The sequence below is a fragment of the Bos indicus x Bos taurus genome, chromosome 6, assembly GCF_003369695.1.
Source record: "Bos indicus x Bos taurus breed Angus x Brahman F1 hybrid chromosome 6, Bos_hybrid_MaternalHap_v2.0, whole genome shotgun sequence".
In the NCBI taxonomy this organism is placed as follows: domain Eukaryota; kingdom Metazoa; phylum Chordata; class Mammalia; order Artiodactyla; family Bovidae; genus Bos; species Bos indicus x Bos taurus.
This window is the reverse complement of record NC_040081.1, coordinates 87043302-87069588: the sequence shown is the minus strand read 5'-3', so window position 1 is coordinate 87069588 and position 26287 is coordinate 87043302. Positions and strand designations below refer to the sequence as shown.

At 38.8% G+C, this 26287-nt stretch overlaps 1 protein-coding gene across 2 annotated transcripts in view; it reads left to right on the top strand.

The window, feature by feature from the left end:
• Positions 1–26287, top strand: part of ADAMTS3 (ADAM metallopeptidase with thrombospondin type 1 motif 3) — a 281050-nt gene that overhangs the window by 204722 nt on the left and 50041 nt on the right. For both annotated transcript variants that reach the window (XM_027544709.1, XM_027544710.1), the window contains exon 5: positions 12200–12399. In XM_027544709.1, the coding sequence (XP_027400510.1) occupies positions 12200–12399 (200 nt within the window). The remainder of the gene's footprint in view (positions 1–12199; positions 12400–26287) is intronic.

Genomic DNA, 26287 nt, shown 5'->3' with positions numbered 1-26287 from the left:
TGCTATTTCCTTCTCCTGGGGATCTTCCCAACGCAGGTATTGAACCTGGATCTCCCGCATTGCATGCAGACGCTTTACCCTCTGAGCCACCAGGGAAGGGTCTTTCAAATTAATGAATTGAGATGAAATCTGTTCACACTCACTTAGAAATAGACTTGCTGCCAGTGGTCTGGATTTCCCATTTGATACTTAAAGAAATTATCAGCATTTATTGACTTTGATGACAATTCATTGATCAGTGATTTCATCCCATCTATGTTAATCCATTCAATATGTTATTCCTCAATTTTAGTTGAACATATAAATGTTTAGATTTCTTGCACTCAGACTGCAAAAAGACCTTTAAAATCTAGAAAGACAATTTTAGATGCAATCAATACTAGTTTGTACATCAATGAATCTTTCTTGTCTCTCTCTCTCTCATTTTTTTTTTTTTTTTCAGTTATCTGAAGATGATTTCTTTCTTGAGTGAGTAGTTTCATCTTGATTGTTGTGGGCCTTTTGTTGATTTTAAGGGATGGCCCACAATGAACCTGATTTATAGAATTTATTTCTTGCCTTTGCTTCTGTAACATGACTTCCTGAAGTTCACCCCCAATTTTCTATCAGCTAAATGTGATTTTTTTTTTTTTTAAGTCTAGCTCCTAAGTCTCTGGAAAACTCAGTGCAAAATATTTTCAGTGGCTGTTTCAAACATTGTATTCTTTGGACTGTAAAGCGATACCTATGTTTGCTAAGGTTTTAATTTTTTGAACTTGCTCCATGTTTGTGTTAGGTAGTAAGCAGATTTGCAAGGGAAGGGTGCTACTCTTGGAAGACAGTTTCTCTCTTGTTTACAGCATAGGCCTTTGGCTTAGCCAGCTTGTAATGAACAAAGAAATTCACATTGTTTTATGAGAAAGATGAATAGACATTTTTTTTTTGAGATTTACTGAATACTGCTCAGTCTTCAATTTCTCTCCCTTTGTATGACACTGTATGTGAAAGGACATAGTCCAGAATACTATCCCATAAAAGTATGATTTTTGTATTAAAAGAGTATTGTCAGGGTTACACTGAACATGTTACTACTACCTAACTTCCATAAGTCCAACTAAATGTATATGGAAATTTTACTTAGAAAACTGTAACTTCTAGCAGTATCAGATCAGTAGGATGCAGTATCTTCCAAAGTTAAACTATGATTTTAGCTGAATAAGAGCAACAGAAGAAACAAACTAGGAAAAAGATTACTGAGATAGAATTTCTTATATTTAAAATGATATAAACAACATAAATAACTTGGGATATTTTTATTATAAACAATATTTATATTAAATATAAATTTAATTGTTACCATCCTTTTCAGAGAACTTTACAGCCTAAGAATAGTTTATTAAAGAAAAGGGAAGGAAAATTAGTGACTATAGCAAGAAGGGTATAGATGGGTTTATCTCTCAGGGTTCTTTTATTTTCAGTTATAGGAACTAACATCGAACTGTCTTTGGCAAGAGTTGTTTTCCAAAGTAGTAAGAGAAGAATATCAGGTGGTAGTATTGTTTAATGACTCACGAAACTGAAAAATCAAGATTTAAAGAATGGTTGAATCCAGAGTCTCAATGACATCATTGGAATATAACTATTGTCTCCATTAATAATCTTCACTTTCTTCTTATGCTAAATTTAAACCAACAACTCTCCCATGCCCACCCCAAGCACCTTCACTGCTACATTCTGCCAGTTTATAAGCCCAGAAGAGAGAACTTCTCTTTCCTAATAGTTCCAAATAAAACAGTTGTATATCATAGTTTCAGTGCCATGATTTAGGCCATCTGCCCATCCAATTACTAGAGTCAGGGATATGGAATATAGTATTTGGGCATGCCTGGATGAATTTCCACTGCTAGACCTGAGTGTTCAGGGGTGGAGTGGGGAAGTGAAGCCAGGAGGGTGTAGATTAATGTAGCTACCTGAATTCCTGGAGAAAGACAGATACCTCACACCTAGAGTTGCCATATATAGAAAATGAAAATATAGAATTCCCATTTAAAATGGAATATTAGATAAACATGGAAGAAATTCTTAGAATCAGGTAGGTCCCATGATAATATTTGGGACATACTTACACAAAACAAATTGTTGTCTATCTGACATTTGAATTAAACAGAGAATATAGTATTTTGTCTGACAAACCTGCCCACACCCAGGCATTTCAGTGATTTTTTCAAGAAATGATTGAAATAGGGCTGAGCAAGCAAAAGTGATGAGTCCACTCCTATAGTAATGAAGAACTGAATGTCAGCAGACATTACTAAGCCAAAAGATTGTAGAGGTGTTCTGTAGGCAAGCAGATTACAATAAGAGAAGTGAAACATAAAATGCGTGAATGCAAACGGAAAATAAGAGACCAATGGAAGACTGTTACTAGGGAATGTGGTGTTCGCAGTGTCAACCACAAATTGGCATTTACCCAGAGCATTGCCAGCAACTGAGCAACAAAGAAAGACATTTGCCATCTGTATCTATGGAGATGGAACCCCATGCCGCTATAGCTGTTGACCTTCACCAACCCCTGAGGGAATTCAGGATGGAATGAGGCACTTTCTGCTCCAGGGAATCTGGTGGGACAGGTCTTTAGATAGCTGGATGTTTTTAGGAACAGATTTTATGATCTCAATCCTTGCATCTCTTCATATCTAGTTGAGTTCAGTCACACAGTCATGTCTGACTCTTTGCAACCCCGTGGACTGTAGCACGCCAGGCTTCCCTGTCCATCACTAACTCCCAGAGCTTGCTCAAACTCACTTCCATAGAGTTGGTGATGCCATCCAACCATCTCATCCTCTGTCATCCCCTTCTCCTCCCGCCTTTAATCTTTCCTAGCATTAAGGTCTTTTCCAATGAGTCAGTTATTTGTATCAGGTGGCCAAAGTACTGGAGTTTCAGCTTCAGCATCAGTCCTTCCAAAGAAGCACTAAATCCCTTCATGGTGACATCAGATCCTCATGACTAACAAAAAACCTTATGTAAAATAAATGCTTCATGGTACTCCCCCTTCACCAAAACCTTGTATATTGACTTTCCCCCACTGCTTCTTGGGAAGCAGTCTCTCAGAGCTATCTGATATGCTGCCTCCCGGGCTGCAGTCCTCATTTTACCCCAAATGAAACTTAACACACAGCTCTCAGTTTGTACATCTTTTTTGAGGTTCTTGTTTCATAGTGAAAGAATTCAGAGACAGAGTGGTAAGTAAGAAGTGGATTTACCTAGAGAGAACAGGGCTTCCCTTGTAACTTAGCTGGTAAAGAATCTGCCTGCAATGCAGGAGACCTGGGTTCAATTCCTGGGTTGGGAAGATCCCCTGGAGAAGGGAAAGGCTACCCACTCCAGTATTCTGGCCTTGAGAATTACATGGACTGTATAGTCTATGGGATTGCAAAGAGTTGGACATGACTGAGCAACTTTCACTTTCAGGCTGAGTGTAGACCATCTCAGAAGGTGAGAGAAAAATCCCCAAAATATGACATGGTTAGTTTTTATGGGTTGGGTAATTTTATAGACTAATGAGTGGAAGGATTATTTCAGTTATTTGGGGGAAGAAGCAGGGATTTCCAAGAATTGGGCAACTGCCCACTTTTTGGTCGTTTATGGTTAGCTTCTTGATGAAAGTGAAAGAGGAGAGGGGAAAAAGTGGGCTTAAAACCCAACATTCAGAAAACTACAGTCATGGCATCTGGTCCCATCACTTCATGGCAAATAGATGGGGAAACAATGGAAATAGTGACAGACTTTATTTTTGGGGTCTCCAAAATCACTGCAGATGGTGACTGTAGTCATGAAATTAAAAGACGCTTGCTCCTTGGAAGAAAAGCTATGACCAACCTGGATAGCGTTATTCAAAAGTGGAGACATTACTTTGCCGACAAATGTCCATCTAGTCAAAGCTATGGTTTTTCCAGTAGTCATGTATGGATGTGAGAGCTGGACTATAAAGAAAGCTGAACGCCAAAGAATTGATGCTTTTGAATGTGGTGTTGGAGAAGACTCTCGAGAGTCCCTTGGACTGCAAGGAGATCCAACCAGTCCATCCTAAAGGAAATTGTCCTGAATATTCATTGGAAGAACTGAATGTGAAGCTGAAACTCCAATACTTTGGCCACCTGATATGAAGAACTGACTCATTGGAAAAGACCCTGATGATGGGAAAGATTGAAGGCAGGAGGAGAAGGGGATGATGACAGAGGATGAGATGTTTGGATGGCATCACCAACTCAATGGACATGAGTTTGAGTAAGCTCTAGGAGTTTGTGATGGACAGGGAGGCCTGGCATGCTGCAGTCCATTTGGTCACAAAGAGTCAGACACGACTGAGTGACTGAAATGAACTGAACTGATTGTTAGCTTCAGAACTGTCATGGCACTGGTGGGTGTGTGAATGCATAATGAGGCTCAAGGTCTACCGGAAGTCAGTAATCTGCCATCTTGGATCTAATTGGTTCTAATCAGTTTCTGCCATATCCTGCAGCTATGTCCTTTTTTTTAAAGGTTGTACCCTGACCCCTTCTCTCCTAACTCGCTGGGAAGAGGAGGACTTGAAAAGGAGCATTCAGTGATGTGAGCTGCCTATGCAACTTCCATCTCCCTCTCTTCTTTTATTTTAAGGCCTTCCACTTTCATCTTTTAAAAACAGAATCTCAGTACTATTCACGAACCCATACTTTTCCTAAACATGTACTTCAGAGGAGGTCAGCTTCAGTTGCAAAAGTTGATTTCTTCTATTGGAATAAGACATGTGTGGGTTTGTTCTTATCTTTGAATAATTTTTACATGGCCCTGTGATTCAATGCCAACCACTGAAACATGTCGTTAAATGTACCAGAGGGCCTCTAGGAAAGATTTTTGCCTACTTTTAAGAAAGACATGCAAAAAGATAGAATTTGTGATACCTGGTTGTGATGGGGAATTGGTGTAGCCATTCTGAAAGCTAATCTGAAGACAAGGCCTGTATATAAAGAATGGCAAGATATGAAAAGATGTTAAGAACTATGTACTTGATATACTGATGAACTGAGTAGTCCAGGAATCACCCTACCTCTGAACCTCTTGTAATGCAAATTAATATATTTCCTGATTATTTGGGATGCTTTAAAGTTGTCTTTATCTGCAGCAAAAACATTCTAACTGACATATACACATACACAGGATTTTCTGTATATTGGACATTGAGATAACTTTTCTGTTTTGTTTGTTTGCCAATGATTACAAACTCAAATCATGAAAACATTTTTTTTCCTACTTAAAAGGTAAGTTTTCTATTTAAAAAATACCATATGCTATCGTTTAAAGTAGTCAGTGAAAACAAAAGCAAACATGTATTTTAGAATTAGAACTTTAGGGAAAAGAAATCATGGAAACTAATATTCATTCAATGGTAATGTCTCTTTTTTAAAAAAAGCAGCAGTTACTTAATGAAACTTCAGAATTGACATCATAATTTGGCCTGAATATACTACTTTGAACTATCATGATGGAATTTCCCAGTTGGTGAAGGGTTCAGCTGCTTTTCACAGAATCCTTTTATATCTTGGTAGAATGGTGTCCCCATATATGTGGAGATGCTGTTACTCTATCTTTTTAGAATCATAACAATAGGTGCTTGGTCACTCAGTCATGTCCAACTCTTTGCGACCCTAAGGACTGTAGCCTGCCAGACTTGTCTGTCCGTGGGATTTCCCAGGCAAGAATATTGGAATCGGTTGTCATGCCCTCATCCAGGGGATCTGCTGGACCCAGAGATAGAACCTCAGTCTCCTGCACTGCAGGCCGATTCTTTACCTCTGAGCTACCAGGGAAGCCCAATAACAGGATACATTTATTTAAATTATATCAGTGGGAAAATCACTATTGAATGATACAAACAGGTCAACACAATAACTTAACTCCTCTCTGCTTCTGACCTTAACAGATGACATGTGTTGGATTTTACACCTATTTTTAGTTCTCATCTTAGGTTCTCCACCTACAGTTGGAAAATCTAGCTGTGACATTCCAGTCACTTCATTTTCACAGCAGGAGTCTGTTCATGAAGAATGCCAAATATCTCCTTATAGATCCATTCTGTGTTTATTGTTACTGCCAAACATTTTCTTCCTCATTTTCTGAAGTGGAGGCACTACAGAGAAATCTGCTGTGAGACATTTTGGTAAAGTGAATCTTACTTTATCACTCATTATTAACATGACATTAACTTGCTTTCCCAAAAGGAGTAGGAGAGCATGGGGTGGGGGAATATACAGAATAAAATTAAACAGTGTTAATGTCATACCTATTAAGACTTGATTTAGTGACATATAAAAGAAAACCCACATATGGCCTGTGCGCAATGGAAGTGCTATCCCCCTTACACTTTGTATAACAAAGTCTGATGCTAGGCAGCCCAGGGCTAGGCTGCCAGCTCCTACCCCTAAAAACCTTGAGGTATCTGATTCCTTCTTTATAGCTACTCTACCAAACCAAGTACATGCCTTGAATCCAAGGTTATCTCAAAGAACTCCTGTATCATGTTCATGGGCCAGGCAGCTGGAAGGATTACTAAGTAAAGAACCCAAGGTGCTCACCTACTAAGATGAATCACATTCCTTTGAGGAGCTTGCATAGAAGCCTCTCATAAGAACCATGTCAAGCCATTGAGGTGTAAGCAATACTTTGATTTATATCTCATTGATTTATCCTAAATCCAGTGTGGTCCTTAGTCACAAGGAAGTCTGCAATGACTTTTAGCTGGCTTTATTGCTACCTCACTTAGAATTGCCATTCTTCCTTAGGCATAAGGAACAGCTGTACGGTAGATGATTCTATCATATTCTCTATCATAGTATGATTAAGATTGTATTCCAACCCCAAAGATTCAGAATTTGATCAGAACTTGTACCTTTCAAGTTTTAACTTTTCCCCCTGTCATTTTTCACATCACAAGATTTTTTTCCAGAATGGGGAGTGATTTCACCAATCTACACTTAGATTTCCTGTAAATATAAGTAAGCATGTAAACATGCCATATTCCATCCTGAAAATGTCTTAAGCCCAAATGTTATAATCCACAAAGCAGATTTTATTCTATTTTACCTATTTGGTGAATTCAAAATTCTGATTTAACACTAAAGATAACTGTATTTGTTATGACTTGATTGGTTATATGTTTGCCCCCAAACACTTCATATTTTCCATAAAAATAGGCTTTTATAATAAAATCATTTTTTTTTCATGAAAGTTAGTTTACAGCAAGTCAGAAGCTGCAGGGGTACAAAAAAGGATATAATCAAAATGTTTAAAAAATATTAAATTCTTATCAGAGCTTTCAAGCTAAGTTTCAAAACTTACATTTTCCAAAAAGTTTGAAAAATAGAAGACTCACTCTTAAGTGCTAAGGGGGGTGCCTTTGATAATTCTGTGAAGCTTGAAAAGGTACTCTAAGGATTAATTTTTGTCATGAAGTGTGGGAAATAGTAGTAGCACAGTATAGCTATTTCAGGGCCTCAATTATTGATGGCTATATAGACATGAATTTGAGTAAACTCCTGGAGTTGGCAATGGCCAGAGAGGCCTGGCGTGCTGCAGTCCATGGGGTCCCAAATAGTCAGACATGACTGAGCGACTGAACTGAACTGGTATCTTAAGAGTCTCTGTTTTTCTGCTAATTCGGTTATCACATCAGTCGCTTTTGCTATCCAGCTCAGCCATAGCCCTTCAAATCACCTTAAATTCACTTACTTAAGCAGGATGCCAGCAGGGTGTCATGAGAGATCCAGAGTTTGCAAGACCCACCACAGAATGTCACTATAGTTTCACTTCTTAAACTTGCCTATTGACATCCCTGTGATTCTTTGGTCCCTAAAGCAGAAAACAGATCTGATAGGGAGTGTTTGGACATGATTAGCATCATATGTATATGTGTTTTTAGTCGTGTCTGACTCTTTGCCATGCCGTGGACTGTAGCCCGCCAGGCTCCTCTGTCCATGGAATTCTCCAGGCAAGAATACTGGAGTGGGTTGCCTTTCTCTCCTCCAAGGGATCTTCCCAACCCAGTGACTGAACCCAAGTCTTCCACGTTGCAGGCAGATTCTTTACCATCTGAGCTACCACGGAAGCCCAATTAGCATCATATTCACCTTTAATTGTTTTTATTCCTGTATTTATGGGGGCACAAAGAGAATGTCAGAATTAGACACAGAGGTATCTAAAATTTTGTCAAGGTGTGTGTCTGCTTTTTTTATCTATTTTTAAACACTGTGTATTTATTTTTGGCTAGCTGGATCTTCTTTGTTGCACGCAGCCTTTCTCTCGTTGCAGTGAGAGTGGTTAGTTAGTCTTGGTTGTGGTGTACAAGCTTCCAATTGCACTGGCTTCTCTTGTTGTGGAGCTCACACCCTAGAGTGCAGGCCCAGTAGTTACGGCACACAGGCTTAGTTGCCCCATGGCATGTGGGTCTTCCCAGACCAGGAGCCAAATCCATCTCCCCTGCATTGGCAAGTGAATTCTTAACCACTGGACCACCAGGGAAGTCTGTGTGTCCGCTTTTAAACTCTAAAGCTTTATAAAAGCGTGAATTATTAACAATAGGTATGCTCTAATACCCTCACTGGGATTCCCAGGTGATACCAGTGGTAAAGAACCCACCTGCCAATGCAAGAGACACAGGAGATGCAGGTTCAGTCCCTGAGTTGGGAAGATCCCCTCGAGAAGGAAATGGCAACCCATTGCAGTTCTTGCCAGGAAGATACCATGGACAGAGGAGCCTGGTGGGCTACAGTCAATTGAGTTGCAAAGAGTTGGACACGATTGAAATGCCTTAGTAGGCACACACGCACTCAATACCCTGATTAGGTCTACTTAGTGTGTAACCCATGGACACTTCCACAAGTTTAAGCTTACGTAATTGTTTATGACTACAGGACACAAATTCAGCTTCATTCTGAATATGAATCTGGTACAACTGTGTAATTCCCAGAATTAACATGTAAAGAATTTTTAACTTTCTCAGGGTCTGCCAGACATGAGTACGCAATAAGTATGCATTGAGTGAAGATCAGTGCTATTTCTAAACTAACTCTTTCCAACTTGGTATTAGGTTTTTAATCTACTAAACAAGTTTATCTCATTGGTGGTGGTTTAGTCACTAAGTTGTGTCCGACTCTTGCAACCCTGTGGACCATAACCTGCCAGGCTCTTCTGTCCATGGGATTTTGCAGGCAAGATTGAATTTAATCCTAATTTTAACTGGAAGTAAGCATTCTAGAGTCTCCTCTGCTTTATCTACTTTGTGCTCCACAAGAGATACTGTTACCCTTATTCGTTCTAAAGTTTTCAGCATTTCATATTTTCCTTTACTATTTCCAGATTTTTTTCTCACCATTATTTCAAAAGAAATATAACCATTTCATTTTTGATACATAAAATAAAATGTAGGAAGCTTTAAAGATGCTTGGGGCTGGTGCACTGGGACGACCCAGAGGGATGGTACAGGAGGGAGGAGGGAGGGGGGTTCAGGATAGGGAACACGTGTATACCTGTGGCGGATTCATGTTGATATATAGCAAAACCAATACAATATTGTAAAGTTAAAAAATAAAAAATAAATAAATAAATTTAAAAAAGAAGTAAAAAAATAAATAAATAAAATGTAGGAAGGTTTAAAAAGTGTAGAAATCTTCTCTTAACAGGAAATCATCATCACCACCATAACCATCATCATAGTAGTAGTAGCAGAACTATTTGTTAAGCACTTATGACTAAGTACTTAGACACTATTTTTACTAACATTAATCAGAATCACAGCAGCTCTGCAAAGTAGGTATCATTATCCCATTTTACAGATGAGAAAACTGAGGCTCAGAGAGGTTAGTTTTAAGTAAAATCATACTGCTAGGATGTGGCACTGCCAGGATTTGAAGCCAGGTGTATCAGGTCATTATATTGTAATGTAGATATACTAGGAAAAATTCATTATGAATGAAGATATTTCACAGCCTCAGAACAATTTGTAATTAATGTGGAGGTGTATAAATAAAATCACCAGAAGTTATTCCACTACTGTGTTTTTTGTTAAATGTTTGACATTTGGCCACTTTAGGAATCCCAGAAAAGAACATTGTAGAGCACAGGAGGAAATAGGGGCAGAAGTGTTCTTGATTGAATAAAAGCAATGGTTGAAAGAAAAAGACTTCCTTCTTGAGTTCCTCATGCAATGAAAAAATAGATTCTCTTCTCTTACCAGAAAACCACCAATTTGAGGAGGGATGCAAAGGCCAAACCAAAGATGCCTTACTTAGAGCAGGATGAACTGTCCTTCTGAAATAGGTATTCAGCCTTCTTCATTAATGCATCAGACTTAATGACATGATGAGTTTACTGGGATATTTCCATTGGAGACTGTCACTGACAGTTCTGCCAAAGAGAGCCATTTTTAGAACTGGGAGTTTGTGTATGAATTTCCTATTTGTACACTGGCTATCACATTCTCAAGTGTCTGAAGAGACTGAGGTTGAATAGGAAAGTTGTTTGCAGGTGTAGTCTTCTGCTCTCAGTGTGGGTTTACAGCTCTTAAAAACAACTTTTGAGGAAAAGCTTTCTGTTTGATGTGGATGGTGGCGAGAGTTATGTACATACCGTGGAGCCAATGTGATTCCCTTATGAGGAGAAAATTCCCAGCTAATGATCTAGCATTTGAGCTTGGGTCAAAGTGAGTTACAGTCTAGTTTTCTAACCTGAGTAGTCATATTCAGAGCCTCTACTCATACTTATAGGGGAGGGTGCTGCTGCCTCTCTATATTTTTTAAAAGTGGAAAGAGTGTGAGTGAGACCTGTACTTCTGCAATTCAGTTCCCATGTGGCTAAGGCTTGGTCATCAATCTTCTTGACCAAGAGACACCACATTTTCCCCCTCAACTTTACTAAAACCACAGAGGTGGAGAGGAAAATGTCTGTTCATTAATGTCAGACACCAATTCAAATGGCTTACAGGCCTCAGTACAAGATTAAATAAGCCTTCGTATAAAACATGGGTCAGAATTGGTTCTTTCAAACTTGTTTTTAGATATGTGACTGTTTTAGTCATCAAGGCAGTATGTAAAATAAAATCCTTTCCAGGTTTTATATATTTGAAATGGGAATGAGGATTCTTTCAGTTCTATATTAGCAGTTTTCATTAATATCTTTTTTAGTATTTCAAGAATATATTTTATTTTTTTAATGCACCAAAGCATTTTCTTCACCAAAACTATGATAATCGAAATCTGAGACAATTAGAACCTAAAAATGCCTCTCTTACTCTCTTTCTCTCCAGGTAGGTAGGTAAGTAGATAGAAAGATATTCTAGAGATATGTATGTGTATGGCTATCTGTATATCACTCTGTCTGTGTCTATGTATATGTATATCTATTTGGAAAGTAAAAAACTTAAATTCCTTCCACAGCATAAAATAAAATTTTTATAGTTCTATTTTTCTTATAGTTAATTTGGTGACTGATTTTTTAACTTAAGTATCTCACAGATTCGGATATATATCTATCAAAGCAGGTTGCTATCCAGATGAAGGCCAGTAAAATGTGGAAGACCTATAGTGTCCGCCTAGCAGCATTCATTAGAAAACCATACTTATAAAAAAATAAAGTAATATTTGGTGACTGATCATCATACCACTAAATGCTCTTGTGTTGCTGTGCTACAATTTTATTTTTAAGCTGAGGCTACTAGAAAAAGAAGTGATTTGGACTTATGTGATACAAATCCCATAGTCCACGATAAAAGTAACTTAAGCTAACCACTGTAAACTTATCAATCTGTGACATTGAAATTAATAGCCTCCATTTATTTAATAATTGCTTAGCCTGCACATGTTCTGTACCCCCACTTCCTGTGCTCTGCACCAAGGGTACAGCTGGAGGAAGTCCTCTGTTCCTCCTGCAACCATCCGTCTGGCTGGTGGCACTGCTTTCTGTGCAGGAATACTATTTTGCCCTATGTTGTTCATTGTTGAGTTTACAGGACATCTGTCTGATCATGTGTATGTGCACATTATTGAAGGCATAAACTGACCAGCAGCATCTTGGTGACTGTGGATGATAATGATAGGCCCCCAAGAACATCCTTTTTTTTGTAAGAAGTCCTTAGAAGGCCCATTGGGAAAACTGAAATGCCTGGATTCCTTTTGTTTCTTAATAGAGTCGGATCTGGAAGGCCTTGATGATCTAGGTACTGTTTACAGCAGCATTGACCAGCAGCTGAATGAAACCATGAGGCGCCGCAGACATGCAGGAGAAAATGATTACAACATCGAGGTACTGCTGGGAGTGGATGACTCTGTGGTCCGTTTCCATGGCAAAGAGCACGTCCAAAACTACCTCCTCACCCTGATGAACATTGTGAGTAGTGACTCCCTTTCTGAGGCTTTTTGATCTTTTAATTCACTTCTCCTGTTTTGCTCTGGTCTTTTGGAAACCTCTATGAGGTCTTCCATGACTACACCCCACATTCAAAATGTGTACGTAACTGCATTCAATTCAAATATTGATCTACAGATTTAACATACAAGATGCAAAACTAAAGGAAACATGAAGTGAAATTTTCTTTTGCGTGATCAACTATTGATCCATTGTCACCAAAGAGAAATCTTAAATTTAAAAAATTATAATGGGCTGGAATTATAATATCAACTATGGTTTTCATTTGGTTCTGGGGATAATCAAAACTCTCAGGACTGTCCTCCTGACTTGATGTGGACCACGAAGAATGAGATGGATCTTTCCAGCATCATTTTGCATCCCAGGATGATGAGGAATTATTTAGGCCTAATAACTCTGTGTGCATGCTTGCTTTTAGAGCTTTTGGATAGAGTAATATTTTTCACCATGATGCAGTTGAATGTAATATACATACAACGCACAGTCAACTCTTGGCATAGTGCTGCCCTGCAATTATAAAGGACTCTAAATTTGTTCTCTACGTCTTCCTTATCAGCCTTAATCTTATCCAGAAGAAATTTAGCCATCAAACTGATGTCCTTTTTTCCCAGGTGAACTGGCACAGAGCAGTTGAGGAGAAATAATACATAAGTTACCTACTTCTAAAAGATAACTAAGATAGTAGTATGCTCTGTTTTATATGTTTTATCTCCTAGAATGATAAAATACCATATTACTCTGGCAAATGTATTGCCTAAGCCTATTCTGTCTTTCAGCTTTTGACTTTTAGTGTGATTTCTTTGGGTACCTTGCCTTTTTTCCATGCTTAAGATTAGATTTCCAACAATTCTTAATTTTATTAATCATGATTTTATTTATTCTAATATTTAAGCCAATATGTTAAACATATATTCTGTTCATTAGATGCCAATGTATAAAATTCTACATATATTATGTCTCTGTGAAATGGAAAATAGTGTAGAAACTCAGATACATGTTTATTTGTTCGCTGGCACAGATCCCAGTTATGAAGACTGCTTAGCGCACAGAAAACAAATTCCCCTGGAGATGCTACTTTTATTAATTCTTGCATCATTCATTGTGCCCCTGGACCGCTTTCTTCTACACTAGGGAGGCAGTCAGTCAGGATAGACTTGTTAGTAAGGAGCTTGGAGTAATTCCACAGAGATTTGGAACAGTCTTTGTCCTCACAGTACTTATAATTTAGTCAAAGATAAAAGTGATGCAAAAAAATGCAAAGGTTGAGCAATAAAAGGCATTCTATTATTAAGACGTATCAGTAGGCACTGTATTGTCAGTTCTTTAAGACTTTACAGGGAGCAGCTGTGAAGTGTTGAGATTATCCAATTGGGACTTAGGAGGCAGAGGCTTTAGTTCTAGCTATGTTCCTGGTTGATTTTGTGACCCTAGATAATCATGTCCCTTCCTGGGATTTAGTTTCTGTATTTATAAAATTAAAAGATGGTACAAGATGTAATAATCCTCTAATCCATCAGGAAGCTTCAGGTTAAAGTAGGTCTGTAGGGATTTGTTTCCTGGATTTTTAAAAAAATCTGCTTTGTTTTTCAAAGGGCACATGGGATTGTCAAGGTTTTCTAGACAGACTCTGTTGACAGGAAAGTAGAAATGGCTATAGTATATTCACCACACAGTAAGCTGAGGTGTCAAGGAATACACAAGACTGCTGCATTTTTGGTTTTATAACCATTGCCAAAGATATTTTGTTTTTAAGACCATTAAAAAAGTTAGGTAATAGTCTGAGTCTTTATCTCCAATACTAGAAATTATTCTAAAGCTAATCGAGCATCAGAGAATGGAACTGGAAGAGGGAATATAATTTTTAAAACTGAAGTTCATTGCATCTGAAGTAATTAGTATATGTAGAGGTTTTTAGGAGGTAATAATAACAGTCCCCCTTCACTTCCCAAGTTCAGAATCGACTGAATGATAGGCATAGTGAAAAGGCAGATGAAAAATAAGTGGTTTTATTATTGATAAGAGCTGAATTACACATCATTTAAATGTATAGCCACAAATATTTTTCTTATTCTCAATTAGCTGAGAGCACTTTGTCCCAGCCCCTGCCACCCAGGAACATTTGGCAGTGTTTGGTCAGGAAGATCCCCTGGAGGGGGGCATGGAGAATTCTTGCCTGGAGAATCCCATGGACAGAGGAGCCTGGCAGGCTACAGTTCGTAGGGGTCACAAAGAGTTGGAGACAACTGAAACAATTTAGCATGCACCGAGGCATTTTTGGTTATCATAACTGGGAAAGGAAGCTCTGCCACCACTGAGAGATGCCAGGGATGCTGCTAAACAACTACAACATAAAGGGCAGCTCTACACAGTAGAGAAATATGAATTATCTGGTCTAAAATGTCAACAGTGCCAAGGTTTAGAAACCTTGTTAAAAATTAGACAATCTTGCTCACAACCCTCTATCCCCAACCCCCAATTAAATCAAAGGTTTAATAGAAAACCCTTAATTTCAGGTTTTCAATTAAAGTTGAAACTCAGTAATTTCAGATTTCCTTTGTAGGACTGGTAGAGAGCTGTAAGCATGAGAGACTGAAGACTGAGTCTCTTCCTTTCCTCCCTAGGCTCCCATTGCTCTGTTGCAGACCATTATATCTGTAATACTGAAATGAGAATGCCCTGTCTCAAATTGATCAATTAAATAAGAGTGGGAGAAATGAAAAAAACCAATAATGATACTCTAATGAAACTATCTCTTGGAAATTTGAAGCAAAGAAATAAGTTGGGTTTTTTGTTGTTGTTGTTTTCCATGACAAGTTTGGAATAATTAGTAACTCCTATGCTAGCCTTGTTTTATGGCTTCCCATGGTTATCTAAAATCATGGCTCTCCAAACTTGAGCCCTACCCAAACATAGAGGCTTTCTTTACATGTCACAGGGGGCTTCCCTGGTGGCTCAGACGGTAAAGCGTCTTTCTGCAATGCGGGAGACTCAGGTTCGATTCCTGGGTCGGGAATATCCCCTGGAGAAGGCAATGGCACCCCACTCCAGCACTCTTGCCTGGAAAATCCCACGGACGGAGGAGCCTGATAGGCTACAGTCCATGGGGTCACAAAGAGTCGGACACGACTGAGCGACTTCATTTTCACTTTCACTTTACATGTCACAGAGGTTCAGGCAGAAACTATAGAAGAAAACTGACAGCAAAAAGTCTATTTCCTTGCATTGATTTGGGGAGAAATGGGGGGTTTACCAGGTGGCGCTAATGGTAAAGAACATGCCTGCCAATGCAGGAGAGGCAAGAGATGTGGGTTCAATACCTGGGCGGGGAAGATCCCTTGGAGAAGGGCACAACAACTTGCTCTAGTTTTCTTGCCTGGAGACTCCCATGGACAAAGGAGCCTGTTGGGCTACAGTCTATTGGGTCGCAAAGAGTCAAACATGACTGAAGCGATTTAGCATGCATGCACGTGTCCTGTGATGTCCCTGTGATAGAGAAAAGATCACAGTTTCCTTTAGTCTGGTTTGGCACCTTTAACCTAGTTAACTAGTCAGCAGATACAATCTTCTTTTAGTTTACCTGATAGTCAAATATAGTTTCCGTATCCAAAACCAGGGGATATTTAGCATGCCATTCCTGAACCAGGGGAGTACTGTTAGGTCCCAGTGATTTGCTTCATGGTTGTCTCTTTAATTTAAACTGAACACCTTTTCAAAGGAATGTTCATATTTATCTCATACTTTATTGTCTTGAAAAGAGTTCTTAAATTATTAAATGTTAAACATCTGTGTAATGAAACAATGGATAAGTGAACAAATGAGTGTAAGTAACAGAGGTAGATTGTGAACAGACAGAAACTTTGTATTTGAAATAAGAGGATATAAATGACATGAAGGCTTTAATCAGTTTAACAATATAATAAAAGAAGTGTTTAGAAAGGAATTTAGCATTTGGTCATGTCAATATTTTTTCAAGTATATTGCAAAATGGAAAATTATTGTGACTTTTTTTTCCCTAGAGGAGACAGAGGCTTAAAATGTCAATAAAATTGAGGTAAATTTTTACAGTTATTTGAAGTTTGTAAAACAATCTGAGATAATGATAATACAATGATGGTAATCATTAAAAGAAGACAAGGAAGGGGCTTCCTTGGCAGCCCGGTGGTGGAGATTCTGCATTTCCAATGCAGAGGAAGCAGGTTCTATCCCTGGTTGGGGAACTAGGATCCCACATGCTGCATGGCCAAAAAACAAAAGACAGTGACTAGCTTCTGTGTTGGTGAACACATCATAGTGCTGGGAGGGTGAGGGCCTGGAAAGAGCATGGAAGCTCTGTACCTCTCCCCGCAAACCTTGCCTTCTGCATCTCTTACATTAGTCTGTTCTTAAGTTGTATCAATCATTTAAAAATAAATATGTAGGAGGTGCAAGACAATAATGGCAAGGCAAGATAGTCTTGAGTCTAGCCTGCCCCTAGCACTATATGGTAGGAGACCTTGTACAAGAGCTAACTTCTCAGTTTCCTCACTAGGAAAATGACAATAGCGGTGGCTGTGCTCACACGAAAATTCTAAAGAAGGAAGGAGAGTGTGAGCATAGAACGTCTAGAACTGAGAAGGAGCCTAGCAGACGGCCAGCTGACACTGGCTGTAAAGAACTCAAAGCTGTTCCCACAATCTGCTTTTCCCCCTAAGTTCTACAAAGGGAAGCAGAAGGCTCATCATGTGATGTGAAGAAAGATGACATGCTTGCAAGTATCTGCCATGAATCATTGACAGGCACAGGGCTTGCCCCAAAACAAAACAGCAGTTTTGTGAGGGATTTAAACAAGGGCAGCACAGCCCTCACCCTTACTTGATGCCCCAGTTTTCCCAGAATCTCAGAGAAGAAAACATCAAAGGATTTGCTTAGGGTGATGTCTGGAGTCTAGGATGGAGCCCATCTCAGCACCCAATCTCATGAGCCTTTTGCCACCTATAAGCCAGGACCAGAATCTGGAGAGAAAGGGATGCAGACCTCACTGAGCTGATTTCATTGTCAATATTAACCTGGAGTTGGGGGTAGGGACAGGCAAAAAACCCTTCCTGGGACCATTTTCTCCAAAAATTAAGAGTCTTGCATTTTATTGGGGGAGGTGCAAAAAAGCCTATTGTGTTCAGGGAACAGACAAAGGCCAGTGACATCTTAAAGAGAAAAAGTCTACCCCAGTATTTAGGGCAGAAGAAAACCTTGGGGGAAAGCAACTTTCATGCTGTGAGAATACTCAAGCATCTCTGTGGTGTGGCTCATGTGATGAAAATCAGATACTTCTGGCCAGAAGCCAGCATCACTGCCATACATACAGGAAGTCCACCTTCCAAGTGGCATCCTTATAGCAGGTGGCGCTAATGGTAAAGAACAAGCCTGCCAATGCAGGAGGTGCAAGAGACGCGTGTTCAATCCCTGGGTGGGGAAGATCCCTTGGAGGAGGAAATGGCAATCCATTCTAGTATTCTTTCTGGAAAATCCCATGGACAGAGGAGCCTGGTGGGCTACAGTCTATGGGGTCCCAAAGAGTCGGACGTGACTGAGCATGCATGCTCTAGACCCTAATCAAGACTTCAGGTGAATAGACCCAGCTGACACCTGACTTTGACTTCATGAGTAAAACCAAGCTGGGACCACCCAGCCAAGTTGTTCCCAAATTTCTGACTCGTGGAAACTGTGAGAGAATAAATGATTGTTTCTGCTTTAACAAAGTAGAAGAAGGAAGAGAAGAAGATAGGTTATTGGGAGGTAGGAAGGTGAAACTTCAAGTTCTATTTAATTTTAACTCCAGTTAATCATAGTTTAAGTATAACCAAGAAAAACATTTGAAACATAAGTCAAGAGTAATGTTAAATAGCTTTGGTTTATCTGCTATTTTAAATTAGATAGTTGCCACCTTTTTGACACAAATATATTTCCTTTGTTTTAGGCCCTTATTGCCTAATGATAGCGTGTGTGTGCTTAGTCGCGTCCAACTCTTTGTGACCCCATGAGCCCCCTAGGTTCTTCTGTCCATGGGGATTCTCCAGGCAAGAATACTGGAATGGGTTGCCATGCCCTCCTCCAGGGGATCTTCCCAAACGAGGGATCCCAAACCATGTCTCCTGCATTGCAGGCAGATTTTTTACCATCTGAGCCACCACGGAAGTCCAAGAATACTGGGTCTGTAGCCTATCCATTCTCCAGGGGATCTTCCCAACCCAGGAATCGAACCAGGGTCTCCTGCATTGCAGGCAGATCCTTTACCAGCTGGGCTACCAGGGAAGTCCAATGGCAGTGATAACTGTGCAAATGAGCATGCTAAAGTTCTTTATGTGATTTGTCATGGAAATCTTGGGATTTGGACACTGGAAAGACAGCTCACTGAGTTAACACTTTGCTCTGGGGTCTCAAGTGAACAGGCGCCAGGTGATTTTACTAAGATCCCTTAAGAGGAAACATGCCCTCCACTGAATCCCCAGCGTCTTTGCAAATGAGTCAGTGAAAGTGAGAATCTCCATTGCCTTCCATCTATGTTTATTTTTAACTCATCCTCTTTCATAGAACTCGAAATTTCTCCCAGACTCATCTATAAAGAAAAAATAAACAGATATGACTGTATTTTAAAACAACATGAGGAGCCATCAGAATAATTTAAATTGAGGGGCATTCTACACAATAACTGACCAGTACTCTTCAAAACTATCAGAGTCTTGAAAGAAAAACTGAGGAACTGCCCCAGATTTAGGAACACTAAGAAGATATGGCAACCAAATGTCATAGATTGGATCATAGAGCAGTAAAAAGGTTATTTGTGGAACACTTGATAAAAATTTAAGTGACTCTTTAGGTCAGTAGATTGTATCACATTAAAATTAATTTTCTAAATTTGTACTGTGTACTGTAGTTATGATGAACGCTATCATTTGAAGAACTTGGGTCAGGGGTGTATGGAAATTCTTTTTTCTGTATTTCCAATCTTTTATGTAAGTCTGAAATTACTTCAGAATGAAGTTAATGAAAAAAGTCAATGCATTAAAAGAACGCCTGATCTGATGTTTTCTCCTGTTTCATTTATTGTGTTTTTAACTTTTAAAGGATATAATATAAAATGCTATTTTTTAAGAGACTTCAAATATGGGTAGAGATGGGTTGTCAGAGAAAGTGATTTATGTGTTTTTGCTTAAACACAATAGGAAACAAATATGCAATGAATATATGATACAATAGTAAATAAAGTCAATATTAAAATATTAAAAACTCTTTACTCTTAAACATAAACTTTCATTAAAGCATAGCTGACATATAATAAAATATGCATTTTAAGTGTAAAGTTTAATAACATTTTATTAAAAATTATTATTTTTTGTTTCAGCATAGTGTTCTTGCAGATACTTTCAGAGTTTAGAGCAAATAAATTGAAGCTTGCCTATCCTGCCTTTTCTCAGTAAATGACTCTTTTAATGCAGCCACTTATTCAAACCAGAAACCTTCTAGTATAATAGAGGTGTTTCCTCACTTGTGGATATACTTGACTAGGGGAAATTAGATTTGTAAATTATTATGTATAAAATCATCTAGAAAGGGCTAATTGACTGAAAGCAAGTATTGATTCTGTGCTGTGGGGGAAGAATACTAGGGTTGTCTTTGAACTAGAGGTATGAAGAAGAAGTATGCTTGAATGTTAGAAGTTAGATCTTTGAAGATGAACAACAGGGACTTCCAGTCAGAGAAGATGGTTGAATATTCAAAGTTCCAAATAGATGCACAGCATATATTTGAATTTGACTACATACACATTACATGAAGGAGATTAATGTAAAATAAGAAAATGAACTTAGATAGCAATTATAGAACTTTCCAGAGAGGTTGCTCCTCTTTGTTTACTTCTGCTTATAGTTTCTTAGCCAACAATGGATGGGTATTTACTATGTTTAATACATTGGGAGAATATAAAGAAATTCTTTGTAGATTAACACCAGGAAGCACAGATTTTGGTAAAGATGATGAAATGAAGACCACTCTTCTAAATGTTAGTTTGATTTGAAAGAAGTAGAAGCTGATGCTACGGGATCGTGCCATTTTTTGCTGTTGTTGTTCTGGAACTGGTTAAGTTTTACCAAATTATTAAGTGAAAGTCAAAAGGACATAAAAGCCATATGTTCCATCTACTGTAATCCTTTTAGAAGCTAGAATTTCTCTCAGCCACTGCAACACCTAACTAGTACTTACCATTTGTTTTGACTCTGGGAATCATTTTCTTTCTTTGCATATTCACTTTTACACATTTTGGTGATAAAGGGTGATGGCATTACTATCTTATTGTTATTCTTTCTTTGTCTCATGCAAAGCTTTCCTTTTTATTATGTGTTAATATATCTGTGACAAGATAAAGAAAAGTTAAAGAAGTATTAATATTCTAATATTGACTAAGATTAACCTACCTAATTTGTTTCAAAAAGCAACCCAGAAAGTAGATCCTGTGTTGCTTTTCACAATCGTATTAAATTGGTATCAGAATTTGAAGTCCACATATACTGAGACTAGTAAACAAAAATAGCACATGAGTATAAATTGTGTAAAAGTGAATTTATTCATTAAACATTTATTCAACTATCAGTCCATGATTCCTGCCCTTAAGAATCTTATGAAAGAGAAAATCAAGAATCATGGAATTTCCCATTTGGAAGTACCATAAGAAGCATATTATTATTATCCCTTCATTTTATAGATGAGGAAATAACAGCACATATATTCTGTACTATATTGCTTACAGCAGTTATGTTGGTCAGATGAAATTAAATGTATTGGCTTCAGAAAACCTCATCTTTCCACAATTTCCATTGTGTTCAGAACCAAGGCTATAGGTAGAAGATATCATGGCAATTAAAATCCATCTCTGGTGCCTTTGTTCTTTGTTGTCTCCAAACTTTCTTCCCATTATTCCGTCCTCCCCCTTCATCTCCATTTTTCTTTTATGGTAATATTTCATTTATCAAGATCAGGGTCAGCTGTCAGCTCCTGTGAACCTTTCACAAATCATCCCCTTCTTATTATAAAATGTTTGCATTCCTGGCAGTAGCTCTCTGATAGGTTGTTTGCCCCTTGAGTACAGTTACTATGCATTTTTAAGCTTCATGCTGCTGCTGCTAAGTCGCTTCAGTCGTGACTGACTCTGTGCGACCCCATAGACGGCAGCCCACCAGGCTGCCCCATCCCTGGGATTCTCCAGGCAAGAACACTGGAGTGGGTTGCCATTTCCTTCAATGCATGAAAGTAAAAAGTGAAAGTGAAGTCCCTCAGTCCTGTCCGACTCTAAGGACCCCATGGACTGCAGCCTACCAGACTCTACCGTCCATGGGATTTTCCAGGCAAGAGTACTGGAGTGGGGTACCATTGCCTTCTCCTTTTAAGCTTCATATTTACATCTAAAATAGTGTCAGGGCTTCCCTGGTGCTAGTTGTAAAGAACCTGCCTGCCAGTGCAGGAGACTTAAAGAGTTGCAGGTTTAATCCTTAGGTCAGGAAGATCCCCTGGGGGGAGGACATGGGAACCACTCCAGTATTCTTGCCTGAAGGATCCCATGGACAGAGGAGCCTGGCAGGCTACAGTCCACAGAGTCGAAAAGAGTCCGACACGACTGAGTGACTTAGCACACACACATGCAAAACAGTGGCAGCCACATAGTATATATCCAATAAAAGTGTAACTGATTCAGTATTTTAGCAAATATTTTAATGCTGTGTACCAAGTATTTAGTTGCGAACACAAAAGACATTTCCTGTTCATATTCAGATTAGAGATTGGTGGGGAAATCAAGCAAGCACATCAAAGATTATGATAAGAGCTCTACAGGGAACCAACAGTTTGCTTACAAAGGGAATAACAGGGCTAACGGGTGGTAGGGACAGTCTTCTCCCAAGAAATGATGGTTAAGTTGAGATTGAAAATAGAAGAAAGAGCCATTGAACAAGAGCAAGTGTTTTAGTTATAAAAAGAAAGCCACTGTGGCTTGAGTCTATCATTCAAGGAGTCAGGTGGAGCTTGAAGAAGAGGTCAGGCATCTTTCAGGTCATGGGAGGAGACTGAATTCAATTTTAAGAGAATTAGTGGAAAGTCATTGAAAGCCTCTTTCTGTGTTGTAAAGAATAGATGGCAGTGATCTAGGGATAATGAAGACAGATCAATTAGAAATCAATTGTAGATGTCTAGGCAGATGATAGTTTACTGGACAATGAGGATTGCAACAATAAGGGAGTGTTCATAGTAGAGTGGCTTCCCAGGTGGCAGGAGACTTGGGTTCATTCCCTGGGTCAGGAAGTTTCCCTGGAGAAGGAAATGCCAACCCACTCCAGTATTCTTGCCTGGGAAATCCCATGGTCAAAGGAACATGGTGGGTTGTAGTCCATGGGGTCACAAAGAGCAGGACAAAACTTAGTGACTAAACAGCAGCAGCAGCAACATTCATAGTATAATCAATAGAGTTTGTCAGTGGATCAAATAGGGAGCTCAAGGGAAGGGAGGAATCCACCCTGATTTACACTTTTCTGGTTTGAATACTACTGGATAATGGGGCCATTCACATAGATGGGGTAGCCTATTTAAAAAAACAAAAGATTGTGTAGTATCAAGGCTTCAATGCAATCTTTGAAGATATTAGAAATAATCTAGTTTCAGGTCTAGATTCAAAAGAATGATTTAATGTCTTTAAGAATGGGGGTTTATACTACTGGAGAAGGAAATAGCAACCCACTCCAGTATTCTTGCCTGGAAAATCCCCTGGACAGAGGAGACTGGTGGTCTGCAGCCAATGGTGTCGCAAAGAGTTGGACACAACTGATCAACTAGCACAACATTTAGCCTTTGCTGTGTGCCTGTTCGTGATGTTAAATGCTTCACAAGAATTATAGAAAATTCTTCAACTATAGGTTCATTTTCAGTCCTGGTTTGTAAATTAAGAGATTGAAATGTAAAGAACATAGGTGATCTTTCCAGAGTCACACAGCTAAAGTGTGGCACAGTCAAGACTTGAGCCTGGATAGATCCTTCTGCCTTCAGAAACCATTGCTCTTCCTCCGTAGGCTTTACTGCCTCTTGTTACAAAGTTGATGCATTATTGTAAAAAAAAAAGTGAAGTCGCTCAGTCATGTCCCCGTTGCCAAATAAAATTCTGATGTCTTTACTTGTTCTTTTATCTTGTTAGAATACCATTCAAGTCACTAAAATTGAGAATTCAATTACTTGTGTGATTGAATCAAATCAGCTAGCAATCTAGTTGAAGATTCTCCCTAACTGGATGATAAAGCAGATTCTGCAGTTGGAGGAGGGGGAAGGGGGGTATTTTCCTTCCGTGTGCCCGAAGTTTCTCGTTACCAACACTTTGTGGTGGCAGGTATCTCTGTCATTTGCTAAGATCTGTGAGGTGATCTGGGTCTGATGTGCCTATTAAAATGTTCAGTGCCCTGCAGAGAATTGAGTCAATCCCTTAATCTCAGGATTTACCAAGAGAAAACAATTCATTTAAAAAAGGGTAACTCCCTTTTTTAAATGTGTGAAAAAAAAAATCTTGTACTTCCAAGTAATCATTAATAATTAAGAGCATTCAGTTTTCTCATGTACTAAAATTGGCCACCTATGATGGACAATGAACTGGGAATTCATAAATGTATTTTGCTGGATATGGCAAGCTTCCCTACCTAATACTTTTACGGGAAAATGTATGCTCCCGGAAGTATGCTAATCCTAACAGAGCATTAATGGACTTATTTAAGGATTAGCAAACTAATGTGGTTATTGGTTGCTTAATGATGATTCAATCCCTTCACTGCTTTTAATTTCTTAGCTAGTGTTTCTGAAAATGCTGAATGTGAGTTCGAGGCAGATTTATCTGGGGAGTATACATGTTCAGGCAACTTGAGCAAATCATGTAGCAGTTCTGTGATTTGGGTTATTGTCTTTAATTATCTTTAATCCATTCTTTATATTTGAATTCACATTAGCACTCCACACATTTATTCACCTAGCAGACATACCCGAGTCTTGTTAGATGCTAGGGAGGCAAAAATGAATACAATTTAGCTCCTTTTTCACAAGAAGCTAACTCTAGCAGTGAAATAAACAAATCAAGAAGTAATAAAAATAAAATGTGATAGTTTCACATTTTATAAATAAATAGTTTCACATTTTAAAATAATAGTTTCACATTTTATAATAAAATGTGAAGAGATTCAGCCACAAAATACTGTGTAAACATTAACTGAGAGGGAGGGGATGTGGTTTGGCAAGTAACATTACTGACGAATGAAATCTTCATAGAGGATGTGTCATTTGACTTGAAACTTAGAGAATGAATTAGCATTTCCCTGCTAGAAAAAGAGAAGATGGGTTTTGGAAGATGGGGAACAGATTTTATAAAGATTTTAAAAGTGGTAGCTCATGATGTCTTTGGAGCTACTGGAGATGGAGATGGCAGAAGGTGAGGCTGGGTAAAGAATCTGAGGCTGCCTGTAGAAAAATGTGTGTACTATGCTGAGGAGTTTGAAATTCACGGTGCTAATGAAGAAGGGTTTATGAAAAGGATTTTAAAGATTAGTCTGTGTTTTAAAAAGAGAATTCAGGATAAAATTGAATGATTTGGAGGAAGAGACTCTGTTAGACATTGTGCTATGAACATAGACACATAGTATTAATATATAAGAGCCCAAATTAGGGGACAAACTGTAGTCCATCTGGCTTCACATTCCTTGTGATTTATACTATCCCTCCCTACCTCAAAAAACTTACTGTCCCCAATGTGGATCGAACACACAAGGTCACAGAGACAGACTGGAGTAAGCACACATCATTTCAGCCACCCCTTGTATAAATATGTACACCTTCCCTGGAATATCCTGGACCCATCATTCTGGAAGTACCTCCCTTCATCACAGGTGAAATTCACATAACATGATACGCAAGCAGTGCTGCTGTTTCATAGGTCCTTTAATTTTAACTGAACAAGCAATAAATACTTGTTTCCCTGGTTTGTTTCAGCCTGTATTTTTTCAAGGGTCCTACAGCAGAAAAACTTTTTAGTTTGCTAAGCAAATCGTCTTTCTCATTCTTGAAGAAAGAAATCAGTTCTGCCAGAGCTTTTGGTATGTTTCCACTATTCCAAAGGCTGGAAGACTTCATGAGGCCTTATAGCTGAATTGCCTATTCTTGGTCCACCCAAAGCTCCTTTGATGCCTAGGGAAGTCAAAGCATAATTAACCATAAAATGAGAGCCTCATGCTTATGGAGAACAGCTATGTGAACCCGATAATCTGTCCTTCTGGAGAACTACTGAAATGAGCCCAAATTACCCAAATGAAAACATTTGCAAAAGTTTTAAGAGGTGGTTGCAGCAGTTCAACTGAGTAGGACACATACTGAGGTGCTAGACGTGAAGGTGGACAGGAGAGACAGATGTGAGCGGTACTGCAGGACTCGGTAATATACTGACTATAATGCTTGAAGAAGAAGAAAGAATCAAGATGGTTTCATCTTTAGGACTTCCCTGGTGGTCCAGTGGTGAAGAATCCACACTTCCAATGCAGGGGGTGTGGATATGATCTCTGGTTTGGGGAACTAAGATCCCACTTGCCACTCAGTATGGCCAAAAATAAATAATTTTTTTTTTAAAAGATGGTTTCATCTTTAACTGTGATAGAATACTCAGAGAGAAGAACAGGAGAGGGTGAGTATACTTTGAGATATATTGATGTATTTCCAAATAGATAGATCTCTTACTAAAGCTGAACAGATGACTGTGAAGCCTGAGAGAGGTGGCTCAGTGTGAGATATTTGAGATTCATCAGTCTATAGA